An 11,432-nucleotide genomic window follows, 5' to 3' on the forward strand; every position below is an offset into this window, starting at 1 on the left:
AAATAGTTAAGGAAAGGGAGGGGGGCAAACCATAAGAGACTCTTAAATACTGAGAACAAACTGAGGGTTGATAGGGGTAGGGAAGAGGGGAAAATGGGCATAGAGGAGGGCACTTGTTGGGATGAGGACTGGGTGTCATATGGAAACCAACTTGACAATAAACTATTAAAAAATAAAAATAAATAAAAATATTAAATAAAAAAAGACTGTAGCCAAGACTCCTCAAAAGAAAAAAAAAAGAAAAGAAAAGAAAGAGAGACTCAAATAACCAAATCAGAAATGAAAGGAAAAATAACTCACACCACAGAATAACAAAGACTACAAAAGAACAAGATGTAAAATGCTATGCCAACAAGTTGGGCAACCTAGAGAAATGGATACATTCCTAGAAACATACACACTACCAAAACTGAATCAGAAAGAAATAGAGAATTTGAACAGATCAATTACTAGCAATTAAATTGAACCAGTAATCAAAAATTTTCCAACAAACAAAAGTTCAGGACCAGACAGCTTCATGGGCAAATTCCAAAAAACATTTAAATTAAAAAAAATTTTAAATGTTTATTCATTTTTGAGAAAGAGAGAAAGACAGAGTATAAGCAGGGGAGGGGCAGAGAGAGAGAGGGAGACACAGAATCTAGGCTCCTGGCTGTGAGTGCAGAGCCTGATGTGGGGCTCAAAGTCATAAACTGTGAGATCATGACCTGAGCTGAAGTTGGATGCGTAACCTTCTGAGGCACCCAAGCGCCCTTAATTCTACCAAACATTTAAAGAAGAGTTAATACCTGTTCTTTTCAAACCATTCCAAAAAATAGAAGAGGAAGGAAAGCTTCCAAATTCATTCTATGAAGCCAGAATTACCCTGATATCAAAAAGCAGAAAAAGATACCACACAAAAAAAGAACTCAGGCCAATATTCATGATGAGTACAGATGCAAAATATACAGACCAAAATATTAGTAACTGAATTCACCAATACATTAAAAAAATTATCCACCATAATCTAGTGGAATTTATTCCTGGGATTGAAGGGTGACACATCAGTCAACATGACACATCACATCAACAAGAGAAAGGATAAAAACCATATCCTTTCAGTAGATGCAGAAAGAAGCATTTGACAAAGTACAACATCCATTCATGATAAAAAACCCTCCACAAAGTAGATTTAGAGGGAAAGTATTTCAACATAATAAAGGCCACATATGAAAAACCCACAGCAAACATCATCTCTTTAATGGGGAAAACGGAACTTCCCCCCTAAGATCAGGAACAAGAAAGACAAGATGTCCACTCTCACCACTTTTATGCAATATTGTATTGAAAGTCCTACTCACAGCAGGCAGATGAGAATTAAAGGCATCTAAATTGACAAAGAAGAAGTAAACATTTACTACTTACAGGTGACATGACACTGTATATAGAAAACCTGAAAGAGTCCACTGAAAAAATTCCACATCTAATACATGAATTCAGTAAAGTCGCAGGATACAAAATTGACATACAGAAATCTATTACATATTTATACACCAATAATGAAGCAACAGAAAGAGAAATTAAGAGAACAGTCCCATTTACAATTGCACCAAATATAATAAAATACCTGGGAATAAACTTAACCAAAGAGGCAAAAGACCTCTATTTTGAAAACTATAAAACACTTATGAAAGAAATTAAAGATGACACAAAGAAATGGAAAGATATTCCATGCTCCTGGATTGGGAGAATAAATATTGCTAAAATGTCCATACTACTGAAAACAATCTACATATTTAATGCAATCCCTATGAAAATACCGACAGCATCTCTCATGGGACTAGAACATACAATCCCGAAAATGTGTATGGCACCACAAAAGACTCCAAATAGCCAAAGAAACCTTGAAAAGAAGAAAAAAAGTGTAGGTATCACAGTCCCAGATTCAAGACATACAACAAAGCTGTCATCATCAAAACAGGATGGTGCTACAGTCAGATACCCACCCAGATCAGTGGGACACAACAGAGAGCCCAGAAATGAAACCACAATTACATGGTCAATTAATCTTCAACAAAAGAGAAAGACTACGCAATGAGACAAAGGCAGTCTCTTCAACAGATGGTGCTGGGAAAACCGGACAGCTACAGGCGGAAGAATAAAACCGAACCACCTTCTTACACCATGCACAAAGATAACACTCAAAATGGATTAAAGACCCAAATGTGAGACCTGAAACCATAAAAATCCTTGACGAGAGCAGAGGCAGGAATGTCTCTGACATCGGCTGTAGCAACATTTTTTTAGACATTTCTCCTGAGGCAAGGGAAACAAAAGCAAAGTAAACTATTGGGATGACATCAAAATAAAAAGCTTCTGCACAGCAAAGAGACAATCACCAAAACTAAAGACAACCTACTGAATGCAAGAAGATACTCACAAATGACAGATCTGATAAAAGGTTAGTACCCAGAATAGGTAACTTACACAACTCAACATCAAAAAATAACCCAATTAAAAAATGGGCAGAAGTAATGAACAGACATTTCTACAAAGAAGACATCCAGATGGCTAACAGACACATGAAAAGATGCTCAATGTCACTGATCATCAGGAAAATGCAAACCAAAACTACAATGAAATATCACCTCACACCTGTCAGAATGGCTACAATTAACAACACAGGAAACATCAGATGTAAGAGGAACTCTCTTGCACTGCTGGTGGGAAAGCAAACTGGTGCAGCCACCTGGAAAACAGTGTGGCGGTTCCTCAAAACAATAAAATTATGCTTTTAATGTAAATGTAAAACATGATCAGTAATTCCAGTACTGGATATTTATCCAAAGAAAACAAAAACACTAATTCAAGAAGATACATGCCCCGCTTCGGATGTTTACTGCAGCAGCATCTACAACAGCCAAGGACGGAGGCACCCAAGTGTTCACTGATGGATAAGGGAGACGTGGTGTACATACGCAATGGAATAGAAGCCCACCATAAAAGAGAATGAAATCTTGCCATTTGCTACAACATGGATAGATCTAGAGGGTTTCATGCTAAGTGAAAGAAGTCAGGCAGAGGAAGGCAAATGTCAGATGGTTTCACTCAAATGTATAGTTTAAGAAACAAAACATACGAGGGGCAAATCAAAAAACAGATTCTTAACTAAAGAGAACACACCTCTGGTCACCAGAGGGGAGGGAGGTGGGGGATGGGTGAAAGAGGTGATGGGACTAAGGGGCACGTTCAGTTATACGGAATAAAAATTTAAAAAGGCATGAATATGATAAAAAATTCAAAATGGTACAATAAGATACGATATATAATGTGAAATTAAAGCTTCTTCCCTACCCACAAGACCCCCGAATTTCCCTCATGTAAGGCCACCACTGGGAAGAGCAGTTTGCACATTTTCTTCTGAGACTTTTGGTTGGGGGTTCTTGAATCTAATGCATATGTGTATTTTTATAAGCACATGTATGTGTACATAAGTAATAGGTTTTTATAATCTCTAAAAAGGACATCGTTTTCTGAAACTTAAAAACATTTAATACATCTTAAATTTATCTAAGCCAAATTGCCCCCCCAAGAGGCTTTATATAGACTCTCAGCAAAGCACGTCAGCATCTTTCAGTACGTAACGTTTCATAGGGGCCACGGCAGACTCCCCCCGCCCCCCTGCCTGCACTGGACGTTTACGGTGCGGGCAGGCCACAGGGAAGCAGGACGCCCTCACCTGCCACAGCATGGGCACTCTCGTGTTCAGGACAGACTCATATATTTCCTCCAGTTCTTGGGTGAGGAGGATTTTTCCTTTTAACGCAAGTTGAAGGCCTTTCAGAGATTCGTGCACAACAAGTAAGAACTTATCAAATCGTTCAATTTCCTGGCTCAGAAAGGTTAGCAGGACACAATGGATAAGGGGGTCATAGCCTGGATGGAAAAAGACAGAAAATGAGGTTATTTTTCAGGAGAAACAGAGGCTTTGGAAATGGAAGGAACTTCCTGGGGGAGACCAGGGATTGCAATACATTTCCTGCAAAAAATCAGAACCCATGTCAGGCTCTGTGGCCACCGTGTCTGCGTCACGACTGTGGGGCTCTGCTTCTGTGTTGTGAATGCAGGCGTGGACACACAAAAGTGAAGCAGCGTGGCTGCTTGCCAATAAAGTTTTATTTGTGCAGCACTCAAATTCGAATCTCATAGGACAGTTATATGTCCTAAAATAGTCGTCTTCTTTTGTTTTTTTCCATCTGTTAAAGAATGTTAGAACCATTTTAGCTTTCAGGCTGTCGGGGAATGAATGGCAATGGGACCTGGCCACAGCCCCAGTGCACCGACCGTGGTCCCAACTCAACAACCGCTCTGATGTCATAGACCACTCCTCAGCACAGGGCGCCCAACGAACTTTCTTTAAAGGGTTAAGGTACTGGGGCGCCTGGGAGGCTCAGCTGAAATCATGATGATTTCACAGTGTGTGGGGTCAAGCCCGACATCGGGATCTGTGCCGTCAGCTCAGAGCCCGCTTCAGATCCTCTGTCCCCCTCTCTCTGCCTGTCCCCTACTTGGGCTCTCGCCAAAATAAATATTTACAAACATTTAAAAGAAAATAAAGGGTTAAGATATAGATATTGAGAATTTAACTGGGCCATTTGCCACCACCCCACCCGTTGGCCCCAGAGCTGGGCAGCTGGGCCTCCTCTGGGCCTGCCCCCTTTCCCGAGTCCTCAGGCTGGGGGCCGCCTGTGAGAGGGCCCATGTTTCATGCCACTCCGCAGGCCGGCAGGGCAACCCCTTCCTGTTTTGCTACAAGCTATTGGTTCACTTGTAGTCTTGGCGCCATGATCCCCCTCCCCCCCCAGCCCCTGCCCCAACAAAACCAGAAGGGAAAACAAACCCACAGCATCCTCTACTTCCCTGCTGCCCATCTCTCAGCTTGGAGGGGGGTGGTGGGAGAGACCACGCTTCCCATCTCACTTGGCCGGGTTGCCTCTGTGGGGCCTTATGGGACCCGAGTCCCTCCCCGAGGACCGCACGCCTTGTGCTTACCTTGGATGCTCTTATAAAGAGACTCCCAAATGGGGCTGGACATGATGCACTTCAAAGTTCTGGGAGTGTCCACACATTCTTCCTTCTCCACGGACACCGGCAGCCGCTTTAGGAGGTCGGCCAGGATTTCCATCACCAGTTCGTCATTATTCTGCTCTTGACTACAGAAGACATTGAGAAATGTGGGTCTGTGTGACCCAGAACGACCTGCCATTCAGGCCTGAGACCAAACACAACCGTGGGACTACAGTAGGCATGCTACGAAGTCCACTGTATCTCACAGATGCGGAAACGGTCAGGGAGCCCGATGCAGGGCTGGACCTATGAACCATGAGATTGTGACCTGAGCCGAAATCAAGAGTTGGAAGAAAACTGGCCCCTTGCCCTGCTTCCAGAGGAATTATTTTATTTGTAATTTTACTTTTTTAATTTACTTTTTTATTTTAGTAGGGTCATAAGCAGCATGGAGCCCAGTGTGGGACTGGAACTTGATGACTCTGATCAAGAGTCAGATGCTTAACCGACTGAGCCACCTAGGCGCCCTGGGCACTTTAGACATTTACAAGAAAATATGTAATTTTAAAAAGTTTTCTCAAAATTTCCTTGTCAATGATTTGCCCTCTGAACGCATCTGCGTTAAGTGTTGACATGAGAGGAAGACGCAGGAGGTGATCTGACAGCGTGTGCTTGTTACCAACTGCGTGTCGAACTCGGAGGAGCCGCGCTGAGTGGGTGGTGGGGGCACGGCCTGGAGGAGGATGGGGCACTGAACGAAGCCATAAAACACTAAAGCTGAAGGAGCTCTTTGGAGGAAACCGGGGCGCAGGATGCGTTAGCAAGTGAGAGGGAACCAGGGCGCACCCTCTGAGCGCCTGTCACTCTAACTGCTGTCATCCCGCACAGTAAGCGATAGTCTGGAAGCCACGATTGTGCTCACCACTCACACCAAGTAGTAGGTTTCCCTACTTTGTTTTCTCACTTAAGTTGTGACTTTAAAGCAAGGTTAGGGGCACTGGGGGGTGGGGCTCAGTCGGTTAAGCACCTGACTTGGGCTCAGGTCATGAATTTGGGGTAAGCTTGAGCCCCATATGGGGTTCTGTGCTGACAGCTCGGGGCCTGGAGCCTGCTTTGGATTCTGTGTCTCCCTCTCTCTCTACCCCTCCCTGGCTGATGCCCTCTCTCTCTCTCTCTCTCTCTCAAAAATAAACAAACATTAAAAAAATAAATAAAGCAAGGTTACTCAGTGGAATTCATCCAAAGCAGCTTCTGATGACTCAAAAGATCTAAAAAATCACATGTCTTTGAAGGGCAAATACTTGCTACCCCTGATGACTTGAAGGCATTAAATCCAATGGGATGGATCTTTTAGATTCAGTCATCCAGAGAAGTTTCTAGTATGTTTTGAGCCCAGGCAGCATAATCCCAGCCTCCCAGAATGACCGGAGGGGCACTGATAAACATATCCGACACACTTACTAAAAGCCACCCCTGGTGACCATCTCGTGGCTCACTGGTATGTTGGCCGAAGGCTGAAGGCACAGCATCAGTGCTCAGAAGTGTAAAACTCACAGGGAATTGAACCTGATATTTGGGGGCCATACTGGGAGACTTCCAGTTAGCTACTTCTCTTTCTTTCTGCGTTCACCTCTCCTGCCACACAGCAAGTAGGACACCCTCACTGAGTCGGGGCAGGGAGGTGGGAGGAGGGCTCAGTTACACCTATTTTGTGTCAGTGAATGACCTTGGAAGAGCACCAGACAGTGGGCCAAAGCCAGAGTGAGAATCCAATCAGAAACCATTTTCATATGAGTTTCGTGGTCCAAAGAGACAGGAAGAGGCTCCTGGGGGGGGCTCAGTCTGGTGAGTGCCCGACTCTTGGTTTTGGCTCAGGTCATGGTCTCACAGTTTTGTGGCTTTGAGTCCTGCGTTGGGCTCTGTACTGACTACACGGAACCTGCTTGGATTTTCTCTCTCTCTGACCCTCCCCTTCTCATTCGGTTTCTGTCTCTCTCAAAACAAAAGACAAAACAAACAAACAACAAAAAACCCACTTAAAAAACAACAAAGAGACAAGACCAAAGGGTACAGGATTTCAATGGGTTCAGAGGTTTTAGAACTAAGTGGAAAAAAATAGACATGTATATTGAGCTTGCTAGAAGGTGGAGAAGGGTCAGTACTGTATCCTCCAGACCAGGAGGACCATTTACAGAGTTTAAGTCTGGGTAACTTACCAATGGGGGGGGGGTCAGAAAATCCTGGCCACACACAGCTGCTCTCCACAAAGCCGGGACCTGGAGCCACAGCTTTTATAGAACAAGGTGCCCTGTGATGATGTCACAGAGTAATTATCTAGAGTGGGCCACCCGTGCCCCAGAGGCGAGGACAAGATGGAGAGTCCCAGGAAGTCAGTGTTGCCGGGCGGCGCTCCTGCAGAGCAGAAGAAATGCAGAGCCGGATCTGTGAGTCCACAGACCAGCAGCCTACAGGCTGGACCCCAGGGACGTGGGCAGTGTGACTGTGACCGGGTTTGGAGCTGTTGTTAACCCAACGACAAGTATAATCGGGGTTCAAGGCATCCTATGAATTTACCAACAAGAATCTACTCATATTGTGGTTTAAATTTCTGTTTTAGATTATTTGCTTGCTTTCCCCCCCAACCTTAAGCACACTAAGAAGGCAAACTCACACATCATGCACAGTGACGAAACTGGTCTCGGGGAAGACTTCGAAGCTGGTGTAGACAGGATTAACAATCAAAATCACAGCAACAGCACTTTCATGCCGAGTAATCTGTACATGTTGGTATTTTAAATATTTGTGGGGCTCTTAACACCCAAAGGTCAGCTTTGGGGCTCCAACTTAGAACAGAAAGTGCAGAAGTTGGTTTAAACTGATGATTTTAAGTTGAAATCCAGTTAAGTTGATATATTTGAAAACATAAGAGAACTTAGGATACTGCATATTTGTTTAGTTATTAGATTTATAAGGACTGTTGCAAGATTTGAAGGAGGGTTAGTGGTCAGGTAGCTGAAGTATATTAAGTCTATAATGAATATGATTATATTTGAAAGTGTTTAATTCAGTCTATAGGTAACCAGATGCTATCCAAAGACCTTTTAAAGATTATTGTTAAAATCTGCTAGACTTACACTTTGAAAAATTAGATTAAAAAATTTTTTTATGTTTATTTATTATTGAGACAGGGAGAAACACAGCACGAATGGGGGCGGGGCAGAGAGAGAGGGAGACACAGAATCTGAAGCAGGCTCCAAGCTCCAAGCTGTCAGCACAGAGCTTGATGTGGAGCTCGAACCCACGAACTGTGAGATCATGACCTGAGCTGAAGTCAGACACTTAACTGACTGAGCCACCCAGGTGCCCTGAAAAATTAGATTTTTAATTGAGACAACTTCATTGACATCCCCAAGTGTGCAAAGTCAGGTGTGGGGGGAGGTGGGATTTGAACCAACTCAGGGAGGAAAGAGGAGGGCAGAGCTTGTGTGGGCACCTGTGCCCAGGGCGGCTGCCAAGGAGCCCCGGGGAGGATGTCTCAGAGAGCAGGGAGACGCTTTGCTGGGGAGGCAATCAGGCCACTGAGCTCCTGCCATGTACTTGTGGCCTTGACAAACATGACCTTGTTTTCTAGGTACAGGCTGAGGAGGCCTGAGAATTTGGGTTACATCTGCTATAGCTTTTTAATGTTTGTTTGTTTGTTTATTATTGAGACAGAGAGAAACAGAGCATGAGTGGAGGAGAAGCAGAGAGAGAGGGAGACACAGAATTGGAAACAGGCTCCAGGTTCTGAGCTTTCAGCACAGAGCCCGATGCGGGGCGTGGGGCTCGAACCCAGAACTGTGAGATCATGATCTGAGCTGAAGTCAGATGCTTAACTGACTGAGCCACCCAGGTGCTCCAATGTTTATTTATTTTTGAGAGAGAGAGACAGAGTGGAGAGACAGATTCTGAAGCAGACTCCAGGCTCTGAGCTGTCAGCACAGAGCCCAGCGTGGGGCTTGAACTCACAAACCATGAGATCATGACCTGAGCTGAAGTCGGATGCTTAACCAACGGAGCCACCCAGGCGCCCCCATTTGTTATAGCTTTTAAATCTCACAATGGCCTTGATGGGTAGACAGGCATTCTCTGTGTTAACGGATAAGCAGAATAAGGATGTTGAGGCAGTGTGACTGTGGATACAGAGCTAATGAGAGGTATCACTCATACCTCTTGATCATATTATCCTCTTGTCACACGGGTATCTTTCCCTGTCCTGTAAGTAAACATGACATTCCACGTTGAAACAAATTCAGTTAAAAAATGCCACTCATTAGGTATGCCTTCAACAAGGTCTAACCGCTCACTCAACAAGATTTACTGAGTTCCTGTGATGTACTTGGCCATCGTATTTGTGTGTGTGCACCCGTGTGCACGTATACTTGCCTCTGTCATGTGGAGAATGTAGGTTCTGTTGGATTGTTTTATATTTTATACTTTATTTTAAAGCTTACTCATTTTGAGAAAGAGAGAGAGCCTGCACGCACATGAGCAGAGGAAAGGCTGAGAGAGAGAGAGGGAGAGAGGGAGAGAGAATTCCAGGCAGGCTCCACGCTGTCATCACAGAACCTGATGTGGGGCTCAAACTCACAAATCATGAGATCATGACCTGAGCCAAAATTGAGAACTGGATGCTTAACGGACTGAGCCCCCCAGACACCCCCATGATATCTTAGACTTACTTGTCTGTAAGTTCTGCATTGTAGCTCTTCAAATTCTTAAATATTCAGCTAACACTTATTTAACACAAATATTTAATAATTTCCGACTGATGAGTGTTGCTAGTGAGCTCTCACCTGGTCACGAGATGGGCGGCAGCCCCGGGTTGCAGGGCGAGGAGACTGTCCATGAAGTGCTGGCCCTGGGCCTCCCTGCTGCCCCGTATGGCCGCGGGGTGCAGCCCCAGGAGCCCAGGCGTGTCGTCGTCAGGTAAGGCCTGGACGACGCGGATGTAGTCCCTCAGGCTCATGGGTTTGGGCACTGGCCAATGTACCTGAACATTTAACCACTTGTTAGTTTTCATCCAGAGCGGTACCTACGTTCAGTAACATGTGAGGATATTTCTTCCCATGAAACTTGTGCAGAAGTCTCCTCTTCCTTGTGGGTGGCATATTCTAGACACTTCTGTCAGGAGCTACAGAAAACGACTGTATTTGTAAACTGCAGATGTGCAATACACACAGTAACTTTCTTGTTGGGAAAAGACAGAAGAGGAGAAAGCACTCTGGATGCAAGGTGGCCTCGGACTACCTGTGACCTTGGTGAACGGTACCCACAGGTAAGGGGCATGACCAAGCCTTAACAAACCACCTTACTTTGGTGAAACTATAGAAGGAACGTGACAGTGACGTGAAGAAGCAGTCTGACCACTTGAGGGGGGGGGAGGTGAGCAAAATGGGTGAAGATGGTCAAAAAGTACAAAATTGCAGTTATAAAATACATAATACATTTTATTGATGGAAAAGCGACTCAGTGGTGCAGGAGAGCCCCTCTGGCTGTCCACCAGCTTTCTCTCCCTGCGATTAGCTGTGACTCAGTCCTCCTCTGTGGGGCCGACTCACAGGGCCACAGCCAACAAGGAGAAGATGGGCCTTCTAAAACGTATTAAGTGGTTATGACGGACAAGACTATATGCATCTTGGACGTGATCCCTGTGACACACGGGCCTGAGTCTCCTCTACCTGAAGGGAGGCTGACCAAATGACCTGCTTCTTGGACAAGCAAGGGGACAGAGGTCACTCCCAGGTCTTCTCTGGCCTTGAGGGTACACAGGGGCAGATGACATGTCAGTTGATAGAGTAATGGTTAATAAAAGTCATTAAAAGAATAAACTCAAAATGGCTGAAGGACCTGAATGTGAGACAGGAAACCACCAAAACCCTAGAGGAGAAAGCAGGAAGCAGCCTCCTTGACCTCAATTGCAGCAATCTCCTACTCGACACATCCCCAGAGGCAAGGGAATCAAGAACAAACACGAACTATTGGGACCTCATCAAGATAAAAAGCTTCTGCACTGCAAAGGAAACAATTAAAAAAAAACCAACAGGCAAACGACAGCATGGGAAAAGATAGTGGCAAATGGCATATCAGATAAAGGACTAGTATCCAAAATATACAAGGAGCTCACTAAACTACATACATGAAAAACAAATAACCCAGTGAAGAAATGGGCAGAAGATCTGAACAGACACTTCTCCAAAGAGGACATCCAGATGGCCTACAGGCACATGAAACGATGCTTAACATCACTCATCATCAGGGAAACACAAATCAAAACCACACTGAGATACCACCTCACGCCAGTCAGAGTGGCTAAAATGAACAAAGCAAGAGACTATAGATGCTGG

The 11,432-nt window shown here is 44.6% G+C and overlaps 1 protein-coding gene across 1 annotated transcript in view; it reads right to left on the bottom strand.

Annotated features, from left to right (window-relative positions):
* DNAH14 (dynein axonemal heavy chain 14) overlaps positions 1 to 11,432 on the bottom strand; it is a 296,737-nt gene that overhangs the window by 17,221 nt on the left and 268,084 nt on the right. Inside the window, exons 78-80 of the mRNA XM_029934922.1 lie at positions 9,882 to 10,078; positions 5,032 to 5,192; positions 3,719 to 3,915 (exon numbers count right to left, since the gene is read on the bottom strand). Of these exons, the coding sequence (XP_029790782.1) occupies positions 3,719 to 3,915; positions 5,032 to 5,192; positions 9,882 to 10,078 (555 nt within the window). The remainder of the gene's footprint in view (positions 1 to 3,718; positions 3,916 to 5,031; positions 5,193 to 9,881; positions 10,079 to 11,432) is intronic.

This window comes from Suricata suricatta, chromosome 3, assembly GCF_006229205.1.
Source record: "Suricata suricatta isolate VVHF042 chromosome 3, meerkat_22Aug2017_6uvM2_HiC, whole genome shotgun sequence".
Taxonomy (NCBI): Eukaryota; Metazoa; Chordata; class Mammalia; order Carnivora; family Herpestidae; genus Suricata; species Suricata suricatta.